Genomic DNA, 25,745 nt, shown 5'->3' on the forward strand with positions numbered 1-25,745 from the left:
GTGAAGGTCAATCCCACTATTTGTTGGTAAAAGAGTAGCCCAAGAGTTGGCAGTGGGTGGTGGTGATTAGCTGCCTTCCCTCTAGTCTTACACTGCTAAATTAGAGACGGCTAGCGCAGATAGCCCTCGAGTAGCTTTGTGTGAAATTCAAAACAAACAAAAAACAATTCGTCTTCAGGAGCAAACTTGAAATTTTATGATTAATAAAATATTATACCTGTGGATTTATTTCTCTTAGCAAGTTAAAACAATTTCATCATATCTTTATTCTTTTTTGTGTTACTTCGTTTTGAAGAAGAAATAAAATAATACATCCATTCCCAGCATACCACTGAAGAAGAAAGGTACACCTTTCAAAATCACTTAAGTTACAGGATTTTATCATTTTGTGTCAAGACTTCTTGAACCTAAATGTTTTTCTGACATCATGAATTTGTCTATCGAAAGGAATAATTCATCTCTCATTAGATAGTAGTACTTGACAAGTGTGAGTACCTAATTCTTATGAAATAACCAGAAATTTTTAACTTGAATAGTGGGCTTTCCTACATTAGGACATTTTTATCTAGTTCATCAAAATCTACAACTTGTGGTAAGATCACAACAGATACAGAATGGTTCTGCAAACACATGTATGTTTCTTGGTTTTAGCCTACTTGTGACAAATGCAAAATTTATTCAGTTAATTTCATGAAGAAGGTTCATAGTTAGAAAACACACATACTGAAAATTAACCGAATTAATTAACTCTCGGAAGTGCACTTAGTGGAAAAAATCTCTCATTTCATGGTATTAATAGAGATATGGTCATATGTACTATCAGTGTAACAATATTAAAATCATAGTTGTCTTATCACCAGTTATAGAACTTGTATTTTTTATATTGATTCATCCAGTGAGTACAAGGTTTTTAATCATAGTTAAGGGAAGAGATTTGTTTCATTTTCTCTGTACTGATATTAACAACATAGATCACCATGGTTGAATTGCAGCATATGAATTTTCCAGGTTTTATACCACATCAGATTACGGTTGATTAAATTGAATCTGGTAATTACAAAAGTGATGAAAGTTTACACTTTAAGAATTGGATGAAGTAAAGTGTTTTAATTTTCATTTACTTTTACCATGTTTTTCAGTTAACTTCAGCTAAATCAAATCACATTCATGGTGGGAATGTAAGTTTAAAAATCTTTTAAGCCTCAAAAACAGTTTTGGGGTCCTGAAAGACAACTTGGATGATAAGAAACATTTTCTCTTTGCTCCATGCAGTAAAAATTTCGTTGCCAAACAAATTTTGCTCAAGCCAATGGACTTAGTTTAATTTTAACACATAGAGCAGAGTGTTGAGTGATGTGTTGAGCTAAATTGTTTTATTTCAATCTTAGGTCATTGTATATTCTTTACCTGGATGCACTGTTGATAGGATGGAAATTTGAAACCTTACATTTGTTTGCTGTCTGTAACAGAGAGACGTTTCTTTTTTATTCTGTGTTTAATGTCCCACATTTTCTTCATTAGAAGTAAAACCAGGAACACTTTGTAATTCTTAAACGCTGAGGTCCATCAATAAAGGTACTTATTTCCTACTCCTTTAATATACTTGTTATTTTGAGGTATTTATTACATACTTTTTAATATGTTGTTGTTTAGAGGTTCTTATTTCCTACTCTTTAATATGTTGTTGTTTAGAGGTTCTTATTTCCTATTCTATAATATGTTGTTGTTTAGAGGTTCTTATTTCCTACTCTTTAATGTGTTTCTAATTTAGAGGTTCTTATTTCCTACTCTTTAATATGTTGTTCAGAGGTTCTTATTTCCTGCTCTTTAATATGTTTGTTGTTGTTTAGAGGTTCTTATTTCCTACCCTTTAGTATACTTGTTATTAAATGAGGTACTTATATCCTTGTTTTTATTTTGAGGTACTTATTTTCCACTGCTCTGTTTATATTTTAAAAACACAGTGTTGGTCAGGAAAGGTGTTTGAGTTGTTTTTCTTAAATCAGAATGACCATTAAGTACCTATTATTATGAGTATTCTCTTTGATATCTTGTGTCTTTTGAGCTGTAACTAGACATTTACCATGGATCAACTGAACAACTGTAGGAAAGATTGCTGTGTTATGGAACAGTGAATAGCTATCTTCTCTGTTAATGAGTCAGTTGTTTCTGGTCATTCCTCTATGATGTTTCCTGTGCTTTCTTGTCAGAAAGATTGTTGTATAGTAGAGTATACTAAGAAAAGGTGGACAACTAATTATTGTACAGTTGTTGTTTCAAAGACATGCCCTTACTTTGTATCAGAATGACCACCAGAGATGCACACTCAGTTGTATAGCACTGTAGAATTTTGAATATAGATATGAGCTGTGCTTTCAACACTGAGTGATACGACACTGTAGAATTGTGTATGCAGTGTTGTGATTTCTACACCTAATGGTATGTCACTATAGAATTTTGTAGGCAGTGCTGTGATTTTTACACCTTTTGGTATGGTACTATAGAATTGTGTATGTAGTGTTGTGTGTTCTGTCACTTTCTGAAATAACACTATCAGAACCCAATGAAGTGTTCTCTCTGAGGTAGTGTATTTGTTCACTTTTTGTTTTTATCACTTTAATAAAGGTTGCTATTCACCTTGTTTTAACTTTGTCTTCAATCTCCTTACTTCAGAAGGAGATAGATTCACTTGTAATACATTTCCTTACTTTCTTTAAGAAAGCTAGTGTAATAAGATGGTTATTTATTGGTACACTGGAGAAGATCCAGTTTCAAGGCATCACAAATTATGTAATTGTGGGTACTATTGTTATTAATGTGAAAATAGTTTTACCATTAATAACACTATGTAACACAAATTTTGTTCCTGGATAGTATGTGTTATTTTTTAATTGCTTATGTTGTACAAGTACAGAAAATGGCCATCATTCCCTTCAAACTTTCCTTTTGTGGTATGGATAATGAAACTTAGAAATTAACATATTTTCCATGTAAAAATGGGCAAATTTGCACATTTTCATTTACATAAGGTCTGAATAAAACAACATATAAATTAAGATTAACATGTATTTACACTAAAGTTATACAAAAATGTTTAGAAGTTAGTAGTTTTTCAAGATTTACGACTGTAATGTAAATCACTTTCACGTATCAGACCTCAAATACAGTCTCCCATCATGTTTTCGTTATATTCTCCTTGATAGAGGTGTTCAAAGTTCAGTATATATTTGTGGAAGCTCTCGCCTTGCTCCTCTGAATGTGCTTCCATGCTATCCTTAAATTTATCAAGATGAGCGTCAAGGATATGGACTTTCAGGGACATCCATTTTGCCATAGTTCTTCACCAGTGCCACATAAATTTTGGTCTTGTGATTGCCCAAGAAGCCCCAAACTATTGTGACAAAGCTGCCTCAAGCTTTTTTTTTTTTCCCTTCCCACTGAACTTCCAGGGAAATTCTGTGCACTCCAGGATCTTCTTTATTTGTGGTCCAACAAAGACACCAGCTTTGACCTTTGCCTCAGACAGCTCAGGGAAGAAGTCTCAAAGGCTGCAGACTCCTTATCAACAGCTGTGCCAAATTGTTTCATAAGACCCAATTTTATGTGCAATGGTGGGAACAACACGTTCTGAAGGTCCACTGATGGCTCACACTGGACATTGCACCTCCCCACAGAGAACTTGGTTCATTGTGGCTAGTGCTTCCTGTTGTAGTGTGCTGCTGTGCCAAAGACAAAGATAACAGGGAAACTGGTAAAGCCTCCTTGGAGACCCATCAGGAATGTCACCATTTTGAAGTTTCCGATAACCTCCCAGCCATACTTATCATATTTCAAGGCTTCTAGCAAGGTCTTAATGCTGTTGTATTCCTCTTTGAGGTGCACCAAAAGATATTTAAATTTTGAAAGGTCTAAAATCTGTATAATATAAAATCTTACTATTCAAGGAAGCAAAAACAATCCGTCTTACCTTCTAGAGTTTTCTTACAGTGTTCGCAGGTAAAACGAGGTGCCCAGGGTTTGTCTTGATCCCAGACAGGCATGCCAAAATATGCCTTGTAGGCTTCATGCATTTTAGCAGCTGCTGTCACAGAGTACTTTTTCGCTCTTGACTTGATGAATTGGCCACGTACATAGCATCTGGAGAATGCTTGCAGCTCCTTGATACCATCTCTGATAAAAATCAGATAGGTCTATATGTTCACTTAAGCAGCTAAAACTGAAGTGGTGAGTGGTGAGCCCCTGTATATATATATTACTATGGAAAGTTCTAGAAAATTCTCTAAGTTCTCCAACATTCTAGAAAATTCGTGCAAGTTCTCTCACATTCCAGAAAGTTCTTGAAAATTCTTGTAAGTTTGAGAAAATTCTCTATCAGCTACTCAGCACTGAATCTATCTGGAATGTTCTGGAAAATGGGTAAATTTGAAAATTTCATTATCCAGGTCACAAAAGCAAAGTTTGAAGAGAAAAATAGGTATTTTCTATTTACTTTAGGCATAAGCAATTGGAAAATAAAACTTTCTGCCCAGGAATGAGAAAAAGTAAACATTTTGTTACATTGTGTAATCTGTTTTTAAGACTATAACATGTGTATAATAATCAATTTTTGGTGAAGTTAGTAATAACTTCTTTTTAAAGCCATGTATAAAATAATAAATACATACTGTACATATTCTCGGTTTGTATGTTGGCAATGTTGATTTGAAATTAAATAATATAAACATATTCAACTTACAGGTAAGTAATATAATCTTATGCTTTAGTTTATAAAAATCATTTGAGTGAGAGGATATGTTGCCCTCGCCTATGAACAGGAACTGGAATAATTATTGGTTTATTAATATATTTAGTTAAAGATAAATATCGGCCCGGTGTAGCCAAGTGTGTTAAGGTGCTTGACTCGTAATCTGAGGGTTGCAGGTTCGAATCTCGGTTGTACCAAACATACTCACCCTTTCAGCAATTGGGTACATTATAGTGTTACGGTCAATCCCACTATTCGTTAGTAAAAAAGTAGCCCAAAAGTTGGCAGTAGGTGATGCCTTAACTCTAGTCTGGCTCCCTCTGGTCTTACGCTGCTAAATTAGGGATGGCTAGTGCAGATGGCTGTAGTGTAGCTTTGTGCAAAATTCAAAACAAAAAGATAAAAGGTTTTGTTGATTTAGTCTCAACACCTTGTATTAAAACCTATATATTTTACTATGCAACTAGAGCTTGTAAAATCATGGATAACACAATTTTATTTTTGAAGGTTACATCCTAAAAATAAACTGTAATATTCTTATAATTCGTGTATAATATTTAGGGACAACAAAGGATCTGTTGGTCCATCTTGGCTGGGCCATTCTCTAAACTAAAACTATCAAATAAATAAATTAAAGAAATAACTAAAATTAACACCTTAAAAACCAGCTTTTATCATTCATTTAGTTATAAAGTTTTATTTTTAGTAATTTAAATCTACTGCCCCTACAACAAACATCCAGTGGCAGCCCATTCCAGAAGCCAACTACCCTGGTAGACAAAATGAAGCTATCTCAGCTGAAAATGACCCCTGCCTAAAGGATATGAACATACATAATGGTAGTATTAGTTTCTCAGATCCATCTAACTGTAATACTTACCACACACTGTTGTTATAACTTGATCGTCAGCTATTTTTATCGTTCTTGATACCCTTGCTGTTATAGCCATTCAACCATTACTTAAATAAAGAGATTTGTGCTGCAGCTTCTAGTATAATTCTTAATATGGATGAAGTAATCAAACATTATAGGAAGTATATTAAAGATTTACTACAGTGGCACAACATTATTATTATAAAGTAAGCAAAATATTTCACCTGTATATTGCACTGCTCACACTACAGGTAACAATATTGGTAGACACTGTAAATGAAATTCACGTTATTTTTTTAACAACTGTGTGCGATATTTACGTTTTCTGATACCAAAGATCTAAGAATAATTTATCTGTAAAATGCAACTTCCAGAAATTTCATTAATAGAATTACAGTGAACTCGAACAGATAAAGAAGTTGGAAAACACTACTGAACAAATAGATGTATGTTGAGAACAAGTTAGTCATTGTTAAACTGTCTGGCTCCTAATCAGTGACGACGAGAAAACCCACTTGTAGAGAAAATTGTGTGTAAAAACGGCTGGTATGGATAGAGAAAGCACTATATAGAGGAGCGAACAATCTCTACATAGTGCTTTATCTACCCATACCAGCCGGTTTCACATATATAATTGTCTGGCTCCTACTTCTGTTATAAAACAACTTCTTGATAAAAATGCATTAGAATAAAATACCTCCATACAGGATAAAATATAATGAAATGTCTCGCTCTCAAGTCAGATCAGAGTCCTATTGTGGTATCTCATAATTACTATCGTCAGCAACCATTCCAAATAAACACATCCAAAGGAAATACTTCCCGTTACAGGGTTCGCATGGAATTTTCCAAATTAATTTTTCTCTTCTGGAGAATATGGAAAGACTATGGTTTTCATTAGCAGAACCTGGAAAATACGATATAACTAGCCCCATCTCTTCCACAGTCCATTTTTTTTCTTTTATCGACGACTAGCACTAGCCATGCAATTGTGTAAGAACAGTATTTTTAATTAGTTACAGTCGTTACTGGGTTGATGTGGATATAAGTATGTAGTTGCTATGGTGAAAAATTAATATCTTAGTTTCATAAAAAAAAAATCTTTAAAAATACGGCCTGTAAAATGAAAAATACGTTGACATGACTAGTAATTATACCCCCTTCAAGCGAAGACATTTCACTTGACTGTTGACGGAATGCTACTGTTCGTGTCAAACTCACAAATCGTTTAGTAGGAATGTAATTTAAAATTGTCCACAAGATAAGCAATAGAACTTTCCTAATTCCATCTTCAGCATAAACACTACAAAAATAAGTACCAACGTTTCAGACTTCTATTATTTGCCAAAATTCGTTAATAAGTGGAAGGGGATGAAATTTCAAACGTAAATAATGTAGCGAAGCCTGAACATTGTTAAAATGGTTTTAAACGTGCAAACGAAGACGCCTCACATCGATATGAACCAAACACGTATTTGTAACTATTATCTAAGATGGAAAATTATTGTAATTTTTCAACGTTCACACACACATGTGGATTACAAAAATGTATTAAGTACTTATATAAAACTTTCACAATAATTTAGAAAACTTATCTGAATATTCCTGACCGAGAGAGATAATCTATACACGTTTTCTTACATCATTGTTTTCCGGAATCCTAACTTTAACATCGCACGTTAAACGGACACATTAAAGTCATAACAAACGTGTCGTAAATTCCAGTAATAGATCACACTTAAGACACCCTGACACTTACTTTAAGACAACAAAGGAAAATAAAAGACTTCAACCACTCGAATTAAAAAATTGTAAGACGAAATTAAAAGTTGAAAATCACAATTAATTTAGAATTTCAAAAGAAAGTTACAAAAATGAATAAAATCGATATTAAATTATTGTAAACGCAGGTTCACTAATTCACGAAAAGAAAGCTAAAAATACGAAACATTTCTAAACTAAAAACTGCAAATATAAGGTGTTTTTTGGCGCAGATCTGTGTGAAGGACTATCTGCTCTTCGTTCATCACGAAGACTCAAACTATGTATTTTAGAGTTGAAAAATACGTAAACTTACAGCTGATCAATTAAAGAAATAGAAAAAAAATGAAGAATTGTGTGTGTATACAACACTTAATAAAAGGTTAAAAGAATTCATCAAATTGAACTTGCTTTATTATAAATGTTATGAAAATGAATATTTAAAAAAAAAGTACTAATTCATGTTAGTGACATTTCCATGTGTAAAGTTTACATAACGACAGGTTAAAGTCATATTCCATGACGTCATTAAGTCTTATCCGGTTCAGGAAACATTCAGCAGAATCTGTTGACGATTAGTAAATCGATAAGCGGGAAGAATAAATATATTGTGCTTTGATTGGATCTTGATAAAATTGGCTACGTGACGTTGTATCTGTTGCAGACGGTAATTATTTGCGCCCGTGAAGTCACGATACCAGACAATAAATAGCAAAAACATTAAATGTAAAGACAAGATATTATTTAGGCCACTTGAAAAATAGTTGAGTTTAATACGATATAACTAAAATTTAGGTTAGCTGTAATCCAGTCCTGATTTTACAAGTTTGATGTACTGTTACATCAGATACTGTTTTTTTCAACAGTCGTCATTGCAGCATATTACCCACACACACACACATAACACGCGTTCAACTCTACGGCTCCACGTTCATTGTGACGCTAGCTCTTAATTATAACCAGTGATCCTTAATGTACCTTGGTTGTTTATTTTTAGAAACAGTAATTTTATCACAGTTAATCGATTGTAAACCTACATCATCTTACAAACCAGAATATTTAATAATGCCACGTACTTGTCAGTCGCAGACACTCCCAGAGTGGATTTTTGTTGCGTTTAAAAAAATTCGGGGAATTACTGGATTGATTGTCAAAAATAAAATACCCCCACACACACACATATATATATACGTAGTGCCTGTTTTCCGTCAGTTATTTATTTAAATATAAAAATTATATATAATCCATTTTCCTTCTACAATAAGATATTTTTTTCTATAATGGCCAGGTAGTTATGGCGTTGGACTCGTAATCTGAGGGCCGCAGGTTCGAATCCCCGTCAAATCAAACATGCTCGCCCTTTCAGTCCTATTCGTTGGTAAAAGAGTAGTCCAATAGCTGGCGGTGGGTGGTGATAACTTGTTTCCTTCCGTCTAGTCTTACACTACAAAATTAGGGACGGTTAGTGCAGATAGCCCTCGTGTAGTTTTGAGCGAAATTCAAAACAAACAAACAAACATTCAATCCATTGTGTTAGTATATCACCATGCAGTAGGTAGCTTGGTAACCACAAAAACTAATATCAGTGTCAATTGAATTGTCAGCATCAGTAGAAGTTTGTGTAAGAAACTTTACTTCCTACCTAAAGAGTTGGACTTCAACAAATCACAAACAGAAATTAGCAGAAATATTTCTCTGTCTTAATCAACCGTTCAGATATCATTCAGTTGAAATAAAAATGTTAACCTTCATAACCTGAAGATGACCTAGGAAGCTCGAAACGTTATTCTCTGCTAATCAATAAAAGTGTTAATACCCATACCAGCTGTTCAGATGTCATTTCCGGTTTATAATTATAAATGCTTGCATATACAAGCAGTACAATATAACGGATGTAAAACTGATGACAAGAAAAACTGCTTTTTGTTGTTGTTATAAATCAAATATTTGCTTGAATCAACACATTTTTCCATGGAATTAAATGGTTAAAATTAAGGGTCACTTCAGATACACGTTGTTTCCCTCAAATTTGAAAGGATTCAGTCCATAGCAGGGTGGTATTTCTCACACTATTACACCACTTCTATTGACTTGATTTGTTAGAACAACACATTGTGTTTCCGTCAATTGACAAACAGTCTGATATCCGTTTCACATTACTGTTTCGTTCAGTTATCTCATTAGTTGGTCTGTCAGCGACAATTGATGGTTACAGGTATTCTAGACGTACATCATTTCGATTGCCATCGTTTATAAATTCCGATAGCAAACGTCCATGAACAGCCGGACAAAGAAATAACACTCTCGTTAAATGAATACCACCAATGTGTGTTCGTTTGGAACATGACTATCTTATTCACAGCTGGGGACTAAACACGATGTTACTACACTTCACATTTATAGGGCTACAGCAGTTACATGTCACGTTACAGTATTTAAAAAAATGTGATTGGTGGATCCTAATAAACGTAGCTAGATAGTTTATGAATACCAAAAAAAAAAAAAAGTCAACTTTCTTTGTGTGGATTCAACAGAAGCCTTGTTAAGGACAGAGTTGAAAGGTTGAATAGAAATCGTATCAATGACAGAGTTGAGAGGTTAAATAGAAACCTTATCAAGATCAGAGTTGAAAGGTTAAAAAAAGCCTTTTTAAGGACAGTGTCGAAAACTTAAACATAAGCCTTATTATTAAACAGCTTCCTTCTATTCGTTGTGTAAACTGTTCTTCAGATAAAAGGGTGTTTATTTTTAGTTGAATTATTTTATAAGTTATGTAACTTTAAAGAGACACATTTAGGTTTATATTTTATCATTGAGTTGGTTATGGTTCATTAATTATCATCTTTCTCATATTTGTTATAAAATAGCACAAAATCCATTGTTTAATTTGATCAATAAATATACAACTACTCTTCCAAGTACGTTATATAATTGTTTGTTTGTTTTGGAATTTTGCACAAAGCTACTCGACGGCTATCTGTGCTAGCCGTCCCTAATTTAGCAGTGTAAGACTAGAGGGAAGGCAGCTAGTCATCACCACCCACCGCCAACTCTTTGGTTACTCTTTTACCAACGAATAGTGGGATTGACCGTCACATTATAATGCCCCCACGGCTGGGAGGGCGAGCATGTTTGGCACGACGGGGATGCGAACCCGCGACCCTCAGATTACGAGTCGCACGCCTTAACGCACTTGGCCATGCCGAGCCATAGAGTTAATGGACAAACGTTGAATCAATTTAAATTAACAAAAAATCCAGCGTTTTCCTCCCTCACATCTTCAAGAGCTTGGAACCAGAATAACTGTACGAGTTGTCTCTCCCTGATGAGGCCTGGCATGGCCAGGTGGGTTAAGGCATTCAATTTGTAATCTGAGGTCGAATCCTGGTCGCACCAAACATGCTCACTCTTTCAACCGTGGGAACGCTAATATGTGACAGTCAGTCCCACTATTCGTTGGTAAAAGAGTATCCCAAGAGTTGGCGGTGGGTGGTGATGACTAGGTGCCTTCCCTCTAGTCTTACACTGCTAAATTAAGAACGGCTAGCGCAGATAGCCCTTGAGTAGCTTTGCGCGAAATTCAAAATAAACAAACAAACAAACTCACCCTGATGACGCCTCCTACACTACTCTCAGTACTTTACATCTTCATAACATTTGCACCTACATAGTTTTGTGTTGGTGGTTTCGGTCCGTTAATGTTGCAGGGCTTTGAGAGTGACCTTCACATTGTTCTTGCATGATTCATTTTGTCCTCATATTGTCATCTGTTAGATAATCCTGGAAAGATTTCTTGGTGTTCTTCATTCAGACAACGTAACCTGCTCAGTGAAACTGTACTTTGTTCAAAAAGAGATGTGTGCTATATTGCTTGCAATGCTTTAATATATTGATGGTGAAAACTGTTTGGTGTTATGTCCAGAGTGGATACATGATTTAATTGTGACTTTAATACTTGTCGGTAAATATGAAGAGAATGCAGATCTCGTATATAATGTTAGGCTTATCTGTCAGTAGCACGTTTTCTACAAATCGAATTTTCCAGGTTTGTTCGGATGAAGCTTTGTCTAGTGTATAGCAATATTTCAGCTTTTATTTTGTAATAGTTAAACAATGATTTACTGTTATTTAGTTTCAAGATTAACAACAAGTCAAGGTTTAATTTCATATCAGTGATTTTTTTAAAATGAGATTACATGAGCTTTTGCTACAACGATTAGAAAGTTAACAGTATTTCGTGCTTTTATTCGTTGACACTTCAAATAATTGTTTTTAGTTTGTTTTGAATTTCGCGCAAAGCCACTCGAGGGCTATCTGCGCTAACCGTAAATTAGGGAATTTACCAGTGCAAGACTAGGGGAAAGACAGCTAGTCATCACCACCCACCACCAATTCTTGGGCTACTATTTTATCAAGGAATAGTGGGACTGATTGTCACATATTAACCTTCCCACGGTTGAAGGAGCGAGCGTGTTTGGTGCGACCAGGAGTCGAACCCGCGACCCTCGGATTTCGAGTCGAACGTCTCAACACACTCGGCCATGCCGGGCCCCTTCAACTAATTATGGGATTATCTGTACGTACTGTATTTTTTGACGAATTACATAGTTCATTTTGCTGTTTTCCGTACAACTGTTTCACTTTAAGAGATTTATTCGCCTGGCGCCAACGTTGGTACAAAACTAGTTTGATTTGCTTCTAAAGATACTGCAAGTCTTTTCATTCACCACAGGTAACCTAACTTAATGCTGATATATAAAGAATGTTCGACATATTACTAATAGACAAGTAATTATTCCGTATTGTTTAACAGACGTACGTTTTCGAATATTTTATTATTTTTTTACTCAACGCCGAAATTGTGTGATCTCTCAAGAAACCAGAAGCACAACCTTCAAACTTAGTTGTTTGGGAAGGACACGCACGACGTTTTCGAAATTATTTGTCTTACTTGAGGATTTAAGGGTCTCTCGAAACTTCCATACATATAAAATTCTAGTTTTGACACATTATTTTCTCACGAACACACATGGCTATGAACATATAACTTTATAATTCCCAAAGTATTTGTGTGTATGTGTATGTGTTTTTCTTATAGAAGAGCCATATTAGGCTATCTGCTGAGTTCACCGAGGGGAATCGGACCCCTTATTTCAAGGTTGTAAATCCGTAGACTTGTCTCTGTATTAGGAGGGGACTCCCAAGTATGAATGACCTCGTTGATTTTTTTAAATCCAATGTTATGTGTTTGTGTGTGTGTTTTCTTATAGCAAAGCCACATCAGGCTATCTACTAAGTCCACCGAGGGGAATCAAACCCCTGATTTTAGCGTTGTAAATCCCCGCTGTACCAGCGAGGCACAAAGCCAATGGTGAGACTACTAACGTCATTGCTGTTTGTTTGTTTGTTTTGAATTTCGCGCAAAGCGTCTCGAAAGCTATCTGCGCTAGCTGTCCCAAATTTAAGTGTTAGACTAAAAGGAAGGCAACTAACTAGTCATCACCACCGACTGCCAACTCTTGGGCTACTCTTGTACCAACGAATAATGGGATTGACAATACAAAAACGTCCCTGTGGCTGAAAGGGCGAGCATGTTTGGTGTGATAGGGATTTGGACTCATGACCCTCAGATTACGAGTTGACTGCCCTAACCTCTTGGTTATACTAGGCTCGTTACTGTTGATAACTGAAATCAAGGACTAATAACTTATTTCTTTGTTTGACGAACACCAGTGTTCCCAGATTTTAGTGAATAGGCTGTTAGTTATGTATGAGGTACTCTTTTCACACCGACTAGTGGGATTTAATTATTACTGTCAGTTACATATGAGGCACTCTTTTCACACCGACTAGTGGGATTTAATTATTACTGTTAGTTATATATGAGGTACTCTTTTCACACCGACTAGTGAGATTTAATTATTACTGTTAGTTATATATGAAGTACTCTTTTCACACCGACTAGTGGGATTTAATTATTACTGTTAGTTACATATGAGGTACTCTTTTCACACCGACTAGTGGGATTTAATTATTACTGTTAGTTGTATATGAGGTACTCTTTTCACACCGACTATTGGGATTTAATTATTACTCTTATATCATATGTGTGCCTCGAACTTGCTGAGAGTGATTTATTGGATTCGGGTAAGATGAAAACGTAACCTAATATATCATTTATTATTGTATACACTGTATTAAAAATATATATATATGTCAATACATATATAAAATATGCTACAAAATGAACAAACAGTAGAGTATATGAGACTAGCCCAGAAAGGTGTGTAAAGGTATATATCATAAACGCTGAACATAAATGAAGGTGGCCACTGAAATTACGCACTGACTTTAGACTGATGTCAACACCCTCACGGCCTGGCATGGCCAGGTGGGTTGAGGCGTGCGACACGTAATCCGAGGGTCGCGAGTTTGCATCTCCGTCGCGCGAAACATGCTCACCCTTTTAGCCGTGGGGGCGTTATAATGTTCGATCAATCCCACTATTCGTTGGTAAAAGAGTAGCCCAAGCATTGGCGGTGGGTGGTGATGACTGGCTGCCTTCCCTCTAGTCTTACACTGCTAAATTAGGGATGGCTAGCGCAGATAGCCCTCGAGTAGCTTTGCGCGAAATTCAAAAAAACAAAACAAAAAACAAATGGGTGAACTTTTCATATCTGACACTCTCAGATATCCATGAACAGTTTAAGATACTACGATATTGTGTTGCCTCTCTCTAGTGGCTCGGTGGTAAGACTGAGGGTTTATGTATAATAATGCTAAAAAGAGGGTTTTGATACCTCTGGTGAGAAGAGCACGTGTATCCCATTGTGTAACTTTCGCTTTACGATAAACAAATTAAAATATATTGATTTATCTCAATCTTTATTTAAGAGCATAAGACGAGAATGACCTTTTTTAAAGAAAACCCGTTATCCACACAATTTATTATACATATTTTGTAATAATTATTTTGCTTTGTTTTTACCGTCCAAGGAGCGTAATTTTTTTACAGTTAAAAATAAAAAGAAAGAAAAAATAAAATGTGTAAGATCATAAACTTTGGTAAATCCCTTTCAAATATTTCGGTACATCAGAAAGTTGAGATCTAATTGTTTAGCTGGGTTTTCATAAGGCTGTGCACACAATATGTTGTATTTCATCATTACCAAGTGTTATATTTAATATAATAAACTTATTGCAATTAAGAAAACAAATGAATACAGCACCTCAACAACCTATATGTTTGTAGTCTATACAAAGTAGTGTTCCTACCATGGTCATAATGTAACTGAATGAATGCGATTGTTTGCATTTTATAAATGTTGTCGACACCCGAGGGAAATTATCAAAAGGGCGAGTTCACCATAGGCTTAGTATTTTCACAGGAAAGGTTCCGGGAATAGCGTCATCGCTTGCACAGTGTTTCCGCGCCGTTGTATGAAAATGGCGACTGGAACGAGTGATGTTTCGTCGCAAGTGGTGAGAGGACAAGTTTTTGAGGTTGGACCTCGATATACAAATTTAGTGTACATTGGCGAGGGAGCGTATGGAATGGTTGTGTAAGTGGTCGTTGTTGAAAGTTTGATTTAATTAGTTTTTTTTTTTTAAATTTATTTGTAATTGAAAAGTCGGTTAGTTTGCCAGTATGAACTGTAAGTAGTGACTATATGCTCCAAGCAAACTGAATTGTAGTTTATAGATAAATTTTATTTACCTCGTTCGTTCAATAAAATTGCACTATCTCAAATATAAAAATTAGAACTACGTTTCAAAACGTATTAATATTATACATGCATTACTGATGAGTACAGATAAGTTAAAAGAGTGACAATAAGCAATACAGTTTGATATTATATTGTGTAACTTAAAGTATAAGTTTATTATTCCATTTTATTAAACTTAACTTATAAGCTACAAAGAAATTAATTAAGATTTCATTACTGTTAAGCTGTAATTTAAAATGCAGTCTCTTACGACGTAAGTTTACCATTACAAGTGCTGTGGTAAATTAAAAAGAAATTAACAGTGAAAGCTAGTTATGTGTATCGAATATCACTGTTGCTCTCACTAAATGCAATTAGTTATACCTATAGTTATAATAAGTTTAATGATATAGTTATCTTGCAAGTTATTTTTACAGTTAGATGCTATGTTTTATAGTACACTTACTAAAGACGACAGATAGTGACACCTTTAAAATTCGTTTAAGTTATAAGTTTCAAAGTTTTATATTTCTTGTCTTCATGAGTATGAAACATAATGTCTGAGCTGTTATTTATCAAAACACTAGTTGTCATAGACAAATAATGTCAAATCTCAAGATAAAGAACAGACTTTGAAAAATAACTAGTTACAATAATAAAATAAAATTGTATTTTAATTGTTACTAAATTAGTTTTATATGTGTTGAATTAGGTGGTAGATATAATGAATAAAATTATACATGTAAATAAATTAAGAAAACATGCAATGGCATATATAAGTAGGGGCTAGAGGTGCTCAGCCCCACCAGGTGCCATAGTCTCAATGAGAGCTCATTGAAAATTTTATTTCATGCAAAATTACATGAGATGTAGGACCCACAAAAATTATTAGCCCTTAAGCCCACACAACCTTAAATCAGCCACGGAAAACATGCTTTTGCTGCATTACAAAAAAAATATATATTGTCAACAGTGAAAAAGGAAAACTCAAAGTGTAAATTTATAACACACAATAACACAGTTTTACTTCTAGTGAAAATAAGGTTTGTCAGAATTGGGAAAAGAAAGTAATCAAGCTGAGAAAATTTATATTTTTCAGTCTGTAATTTTTGTTTTGTTTTAGTTAAACATAAAACTACAGAATGGGCTTTCTGCCCACCATGTGTATTGAAACTGTTTCAAGCCAGGGTGTGATAGTGAAACTAAAAATATTCTGTTATTGCTGTTCAGACACACACATTTTTAAAATAAAGTATAAAAACACAATTTTGTGCTCAAGAAACATTTGTTTTATAAATAAGAAACTATATTATTAGGGCTTTCTCAGTGAATCTGTAAAAAAACACTAGTAAAAATTTACCTATTTTTAAAACCATCAAATTTTTATAAATCATATACTTTTAAAGTTGTCTCTTTTAAACTTCTAAAATTATACGTGTATTATTTAATTATTTGAACTCTATTTTAGAATATTTATACTTTCTTAGCTTTGTTTTGTAGATCATACAATGTTTCAACTAATTTTTGTATCTTTATAGTATGGTTAATGTGAGGACATATTTGGTGAAAACTATTTTCTAATTCTTGCTTTACTTTCTAACATCAGACTCAGTAAGACTGATATATTCTAACTGTTGGTTACTCGCCTTATTTTAATTGTAGCTCAGCAGAAGACAACACTGATAATATGAGAGTAGCTATCAAGAAAATATCTCCGTTTGAGCACCAGACTTACTGTCAACGAACTCTCAGGGAAATTAAGATTCTAACCAGATTCAAACATGAAAATGTAAGTTGTTCTATAGACATTCTGCCTAAAACACAAATATCTGATTTTTAGTCTTTTAATGTAAGCTTGTGTGTCACAAATTAAAACCAAAATCTTTCCATTAATTGAATGTTGCTCCTTAAAACATTAATAAAACGACATTAAAAATCACATGATATAAATACCTTTTAAACATTTATGGAAAGAACCAGGCCATATCTACAGCACGTTTCAGCATCAACAGGAAGGAGTGACACATTATTCTAGTGTTTATATACTTTTCTTATCGTGATATATAAAGCTTCGACCATGCTTTATTAACAAAAATAGTGGTGTCACCTGTTTATATTGTTTTATTTTTAGAGATTTCTGTGACCCATTGATTCGTATAGAAGTTTTTAGGTAAAACTTGGTGCCTTCAGTACACTTTGGTCTTTGTATAATGCAATTTGCAACATTATCTTATCAAGTTTACTTATAAGTATTTTATTTATGCCAGTTCCAACTTATTGTTTAATATATATGTAAAAACGGCTTGTTTGGGTTGAGAAAAGTTTTTACATAGAGGAATGAACAATGTTTCGACCTTTACGTTTGTGAACCTGACAATGACCGAAGAAGGTTGAAACGCTGTTCATTCCTCAATGTAAAAACTTTTCTCAACCCAAACAAGCCGTTTTCACATATATATTTCTCTACAAGTGGGTTTTCTCGACATCACTGATTACTGTTAAATGGATCTTTATTTTTAGAATTTATAAGTGATTTTTAATACATTGAAATATTGTTATAAAGTACCATAATTTTGTTAAATGTTAACAATTTGAACAGAACGGTTATTACACTTAGTCATTTTACTTAAAATTATTACACTTAGTTATTACACTTAAGGTTATTACACTTAAAGTTATTATACTTAGTTATTACACTTAGTTACTATACTTAGTTACACTAAAAGTTATTATACTTAGTTATTACACTTAAAGTTATTATACTTAGTTATTACACTAAAAGTTATTATACTTAGTTATTACACTTAAAGTTATTAAACTTAGTTATTATACTTAGTTATCACACTTAAAGTTATTACACTTTGTTGGGCCCGGGATGGCCTAGCGCGTTAAGGCGTGCGCTTCGTAATCTGAGGGTCGCGGGTTCGCACCCGAGTCACGCCAAACATGCTCGCCTTCCCAGCCGTGGGGGCGTTATAATGTACGGTCAATCCCACTATTCGTTGGTAAAAGAGTAGCCCAACAGTTGGTGGTGGGTGGTGATGACTAGATACTTTCCCTCTAGTCTTAACTGCTAAATTAGTGACTGCTAGCACAGATAGCCCTGGAGTAGCTTTGTGCGAAATTCCCAAACAAACATACACTTAGTTATTACACTTAAAATTATTATACTTCGTTATTACAGTTAAAGTTATTATACTTAGTTATTACAGTTAAAGTTATTACACGTAGTTATTACACTTAGTAATTACACTTAAAGTTATCATACTTAGTTATTACACTTAGTTACTATACTTAGTTATCACACTTAGTTACTATACTTAATTACACTAAAAGTTATTATACTTAGTTATCACACTTAGTTACTATAGTTAATTACACTAAAAGTTATTATACTTAGTTATTACACTTAAAGTTATTATACTTAGTTATTACACTTAAAGTTATTATACTTAGTTATTACACTTAAAGTTATTACACTTTGTTATTACACTTAAAATTATTATACTTAGTTATTACACTTAAAGTTATTACATTTAAGTTATTACACTTAAAGTTATTATACTTAGTTATTACACTTAAAGTTATTACACTTAAAGTTATTATACTTAGTTATTACACTTAAAGTTATTATACTTAGCTATTATTGCACTTAAAGTTATTACACGTAGTTATTACACTTAGTAATTACACTTAAAGTTATCATACTTAGTTATTACACTTAGTTACTATACTTAGTTATCACACTTAGTTACTATACTTAATTACACTAAAAGTTATCATACTTAGTTACTATACTTAGTTATCACACTTAGTTACTATACTTAATTACACTAAAAGTTATTATACTTAGTAATTACACTTAAAGTTATTATACTTAGTTATTACACTTCAAGTTATTATACTTAGTTATTACACTTCAAGTTATTATACTTCAAGTTGTTATACTTAAAGTTATTACACTTTGTTATTACACTTAAAATTATTATACTTAGTTATTACACTTAAAGTTATTACACTTTGTTATTACACTTAAAATTATTATACTTAGTTATTACACAAAAAGTTATTACATTTAAGTTATTACACTTAAAGTTACTTAAAGTTATTACTTAGTTATTACACTTAAAGTTATTATACTTAGTTATTACACTTAAAGTTATTACACTAAAGTTATTATACTTAGTTATTACACTTAAAAGTTATTATACTTAGTTATTACACAAAAGTTATTACATTTAGTTATTACACTTAAAGTTATTATACTTAGTTATTACACTTAAAGTTATTATACTTAGTTATTATACTTAAAGTTATTATACTTAGTTATTACACTTAAAGTTATTACACTTAAAGTTATTATACTTAGTTATTATACTTAGTTATTACACTTAAAGTTATTATACTTAGTTATTACACTTAAAGTTATTGCACTTAGTTATTACACTTAAAGTTATTACACTTAGTTATTACACTTAAAGTTATTATACTTAGTTATTACACTTAAAGTTATTACACTTAGTTATTACACTTAAAGTTATTACACTTAAAGTTATTACACTTAGTTATTACACTTAAAGTTATTACACTTAGTTATTATACTTAAAGTTATTATACTTAGTTATTACACTTAAAGTTATTACACTTAAAGTTATTATACTTAGTTATTACACTTAAAGTTATTATACTTAGTTATTACACTTAAAGTTATTATACTTAGTTATTACACTTAAAGTTATTATACTTAGTTATTACACTTAAAGTTATTACACTTCGTTATTATACTTAAAGTTATTATACTTAGTTATTACACTTAAAGTTATTATACTTGAGTTATTACACTTAAAGTTATTACACTTAGTTATTACACTTTGTTAAAGCTTTAATTATTCCCAGCCGTGGGGCGTTATAATGTACGTTCAATCCCATTATTCGTTGGTAAAAGAGTAGCTCAAGAGTTATTGGTGATGACTACTAGTCTTAACTGCTTATGAGGGACTGCTAGCACAGATTAGTTATTACACATAAAGTTATTACACGTAGTTATTTACTTAGTAATTACACTTAAAGTTATTACACTTAGTTATTACACTTAGTTACTTAGTTATCACACTTAGTTACTTAAATTACACTAAAAGTTATTATACTTAGTTATTACACTTAGTTATTATACTTAAAGTTATTACACTTAAAATTATTACACTTAGTTATTACACTAAAAGTTATTACACTTAAAATTATTATACTTAAAAGTTATTACACTTAAAGTTATTACACTTACTTAGTTATTACACTTAAAAGTTATTACACTTAAAGTTATTATACTTAAAGTTATTATACTAAAGTTATTACACTTAAAGTTATTATACTTAGTTATTACACTTAAAGTTATTATACTTAGTTATTACACTTAAAGTTATTATACTTAGTTATTACACTTAAAGTTATTATACTTAGTTATTACACTTAAAGTTATTATACTTAGTTATTACACTTAAAGTTATTACACTTAGTTATTACACTTAAAGTTATTATACTTAGTTATTACACTTAAAATTATTATACTTAGTTATTACACATTAAAGTTATTATAATTAGTTATTACACTTAAAGTTATTATAATTAGTTATTACACTTAAAGTTATTATACTTAGTTATTACACTTAAAGTTATTACACTTAGTTATTACACTTAGTTATTATACTTAGTTATTTTTCTTAGTTATTACACTTAAAGTTATTATAACTTAGTTATTACACTTAAAGTTATTATTACTTAGTTATTATACTTAGTTATTATACTTAGTTATTACACTTAGTTATTACACTTAAAGTTATTATAATTAGTTATTACACTTAAAGTTATTACACTTAGTTATCATACTTAGTTATTTTTCTTAGTTATTACACTTAAAGTTATTATAATTAGTTATTACACTTAAAATTATTATACTTAGTTATTACACTTAAAGTTATTATAATTAGTTATTACACTTAAAGTTATTATAATTAGTTATTACACTTAAAGTTATTATACTTAGTTATTACACTTAAAATTATTACACTTAGTTATTATACTTAGTTATTTTTCTTAGTTATTACACTTAAAGTTATTATACTTAGTTATTACACTTAAAGTTATTATAATTAGTTATTACACTTAAAATTATTATACTTAGTTATTACACTTAATGCCTCCCAGCTAGTACAGCGGTATGTCTCCGGATTTTACAACGCCAAAATCAGGGGTTCGATTCCCCTCGGTGGGCTGAGCAGATAGCCCTTTGTTGTTTTGCCATAAGAAAACACCCAAACACACATTACACTTAAAATTATTATCACGTAGTTATTACACTTAGTTATTACACTTAGAGTTATTATACTTAGTTATTACACTTAGTTATTACACTTAAAGTTATTATACTTAGTAATTACACTTAGTTATTATAGTTAGTTATTACACTTAAAGTTATTACACTTAAAGTTATTATACTTAGTTATTACACTTCAAGTTATTATATATAGTTATTACACTTCAAGTTATTATACTTCTAGTTATTATACTTAAAGTTATTACACTTTGTTATTACACTTAAAGTTATTATACTTAGTAATTACACTTAAAGTTATTATACTTAGTTATTACACTTAAAGTTATTACACTTAAAGTTATTATACTTAGTTATAACACTAAAGTTATTACACTTAGTTATTATACTTAAGGTTATTACACTTAGTTATTATACTTAAAGTTATTACACTTAGTTATTACACTTAGTTATTACACTTAAAGTTATTACACTTAGTTATCACACTAAAAGTTATTACACTTAAAATTATTATACTTAGTTATTACACTTAAAGTTATCACACTTCATTATTATACTTAAAGTTATTATACTTAGTTGTTACACTTAAAGTTATTATACTTAGTTATTACACTTAAAGTTATTATACTGAGTTATTACACTTAAAGTTATTACACTTAGATATTACACTTAAAATTATTATACTTAGTTATTACACTTAAAGTTATTACACTTTGTTATTACACTTAAAATTATTATACTTAGTTATTACACAAAAAGTTATTACATTTAAGTTATTACACTTAAAGTTACTATACTTAAAGTTATTACACTTTGTTATTACACTTAAAATTATTATACTTAGTTATTACACTTAAAGTTATTACACTTAAAGTTATTACACTTTGTTATTACACTTAAAATTATTATACTTAGTTATTACACAAAAAGTTATTACATTTAAGTTATTACACTTAAAGTTACTATACTCAGTTATTACACTTAAAGTTATAATACTTAGTTATTACACTTAAAGTTATTATACTTAGTTATTACACTTAAAGTTATTACACTTAGTTATTATACTTAGTTATTACACTTAAAGTTATTATACTCAGTTATTACACTTAAAGTTATTATACTTAGTTATTACACTTAAAGTTATACACTTAGTTATTACACTTAAAGTTATTATACTTAGTTATTACACTTAAAGTTATTATACTTAGTTATTACACTTAAAGTTATTACACTTAGTTTTACACTTAGTTATTACACTTAAAGTTATCACACTTAGTTATTACACTAAAAGTTATTACACTTCGTTATTATACTTAAAGTTATTATACTTAGTTATTATACTCAGTTATTACACTTAAAGTTATTATACTTGGTTATTACACTTCAAGTTATTATACTTAGTTATTACACTTAAAGTTATTATACTTAGTTATTACACTTAAAGTTATTACACTTAAAGTTATTATACTTAGTAATTACACTTAAAGTTATTATACTTAGTAATTACACTTAAAGTTATTACACTTAAAGGTATTATACTTAGTTATTACACTAAAAGTTATTACACTTATTTATTATACTTAAGGTTATTACACTTAGTTATTATACTTAAAGTTATTACACTTAGTTATTACACTTAAAGTTATTACACTTAGTTATCACACTAAAAGTTATTACACTTAAAATTATTATACTTAGTTATTACACTTAAAGTTATCACACTTAGTTATTACACTAAAAGTTATTACACTTCGTTATTATACTTAAAGTTATTATACTTAGTTATTACACTTAAAGTTATTATACTTAGTTATTACACTTAAATTTATTATACTTCGTTATTACACTTGAAGTTATTATACTTAGTTATTACACTTAAAGTTATTACCCTTAATTATTACACTTCAAATTATTATACTTAGTTATCACACTTAAAGTTATTATAATTAGTTGTTACACTTAAAATTATTATACTTAGTTATTACACATAAAGTTATTATAATTAGTTGTTACACTTAAAATTATTATAATTAGTTATTACACTTAAAGTTATTATACTTAGTTATTACACTTAAAGTTATTACACTTAGTTATTATACTTAGTTATTTTTCTTAGTTATTACACTTAAAGTTATTATAATTAGTTATTACACTTAAAGTTATTACACTTAGTTATTATACTTAGTTATTTTTCTTAGTTATTACACTTAAAGTTATTATAATTAGTTATTACACTTAAAGTTATTACACTTAGTTATCATACTTAGTTATTTTTCTTAGTTATTACACTTAAAGTTATTATAATTAGTTATTACACTTAAAATTATTATACTTAGTTATTACACTTAAAGTTATTATAATTAGTTATTACACTTAAAGTTATTATAATTAGTTATTACACTTAAAGTTATTATACTTAGTTATTACACTTAAAATTATTACACTTAGTTATTATACTTAGTTATTTTTCTTAGTTATTACACTTAAAGTTATTATACTTAGTTATTACACTTAAAGTTATTATAATTAGTTGTTACACTTAAAATTATTATACTTAGTTATTACACTTAATGCCTCCCGCTAGTACAGCGGTATGTCTCCGGATTTACAACGCCAAAATCAGGGGTTCGATTCCCCTCGGTGGGCTGAGCAGATAGCCCTTTGTTGTTTTGCCATAAGAAAAACACCCAAACACACATTACACTTAAAATTATTATACGTAGTTATTACACTTAGTTATTACACTTAGAGTTATTATACTTAGTTATTACACTTAGTTATTACACTTAAAGTTATTATACTTAGTAATTACACTTAAAGTTATTATACTTAGTAATTACACTTAAAGTTATTATACTTGGTTATTACACTTCAAGTTATTATACTTAGTTATTACACTTAAAGTTATTATACTTAGTTATTACACTTAAAGTTATTACACTTAGTTATTACACTTAAAGTTATTATACTTAGTAATTACACTTAAAGTTATTATACTTAGTAATTACACTTAAAGTTATTACACTTAAAGGTATTATACTCAGTTATAACACTAAAAGTTATTACACTTAGTTATTATACTTAAGGTTATTACACTTAGTTATTATACTTAAAGTTATTACACTTAGTTATTACACTTAGTTATTACACTTAAAGTTATTACACTTAGTTATCACACTAAAAGTTATTACACTTAAAATTATTATACTTAGTTATTACACTTAAAGTTATCACACTTCATTATTATACTTAAAGTTATTATACTTAGTTGTTACACTTAAAGTTATTATACTTAGTTATTACACTTAAAGTTATTATACTGAGTTATTACACTTAAAGTTATTACACTTAGATATTACACTTAAAGTTATTATACTTAGTTATTACACTTTGTTGGGCCCGGCATGGCCTTGCGCGTTAAGGCGTGCGCTTCGTAATTTGAGGGTCGCGGGTTCGCGTCCAAGTCGCGCCAAACATGCTCGCCTTCCTAGCCGTGGGGGCGTTATAATGTACGTTCAATCCCACTATTCGTTGGGTAAAGAGTAGCTCAAGATTTGGCGGTGGGTGGTGATGACTAGCTACGTTCCCTCTAGTCTTAACTGCTAAATGAGGGACTGCTAGCACAGATAGCCCTCGAGTAGCTTTGTGCGAAATTCCCAAAGAAACAAACATACACTTAGTTATTACACTTAAAATTATTACACTTAGTTATTACACTTAAAGCTATTACACTTAAATATTTCACGTAAAGTTATTACACTTAAATTTATTATACTTCGTTATTACACTTGAAGTTATTATACTTAGTTATTACACTTAAAGTTATTATAATTAGTTATTACACTTAAAATTATTATACTTAGTTATTACACTTAAAGTTATTATAATTAGTTATTACACTTAAAGTTATCATACTTAGTTATTACACTTAGTTACTATACTTAGTTATCACACTTAGTTACTATACTTAATTGCACTAAAAGTTATCATACTTAGTTACTATACTTAGTTATCACACTTAGTTACTATACTTAATTACACTAAAAGTTATTATACTTAGTAATTACACTTAAAGTTATTATACTTAGTAATTACACTTAAAGTTATCACACTTAAAGTTATTATAATTAGTTGTTACACTTAAAATTATTATACTTAGTTATTACACATAAAGTTATTATAATTAGTTATTACACTTAAAGTTATTATACTTAGTTATTACACTTAGTTATTATACTTAAAGTTATTACACTTAATTATTTCACTTAAAGTTATTACACTTAAATTTATTATACTTAGTTTTTACACTTAAAGTTATTATAATTAGTTATT

At 30.6% G+C, this 25,745-nt stretch overlaps 1 protein-coding gene across 3 annotated transcripts in view; it reads left to right on the top strand.

The window, feature by feature from the left end:
* The first annotated feature begins 14,522 nt into the window (after window positions 1–14,522).
* LOC143256253 (mitogen-activated protein kinase 1-like) overlaps window positions 14,523–25,745 on the top strand; it is a 38,873-nt gene continuing 27,650 nt past the window's right edge. For 2 of the 3 annotated variants that reach the window (XM_076513215.1, XM_076513216.1), the window contains exons 1-2: window positions 14,524–14,941; window positions 16,748–16,874. In XM_076513215.1, coding sequence (XP_076369330.1) covers window positions 14,820–14,941; window positions 16,748–16,874 — 249 coding nt within the window. In that variant the 5' untranslated portion in view covers window positions 14,524–14,819. Of the gene's footprint in view, window positions 14,942–16,747; window positions 16,875–25,745 lie in introns of all 3 variants that reach the window. The other variant, XM_076513214.1, reaches the window with a different exon arrangement.

This window comes from Tachypleus tridentatus, chromosome 7 (genome assembly GCF_004210375.1).
Source record: "Tachypleus tridentatus isolate NWPU-2018 chromosome 7, ASM421037v1, whole genome shotgun sequence".
Classification (NCBI taxonomy): domain Eukaryota; kingdom Metazoa; phylum Arthropoda; class Merostomata; order Xiphosura; family Limulidae; genus Tachypleus; species Tachypleus tridentatus.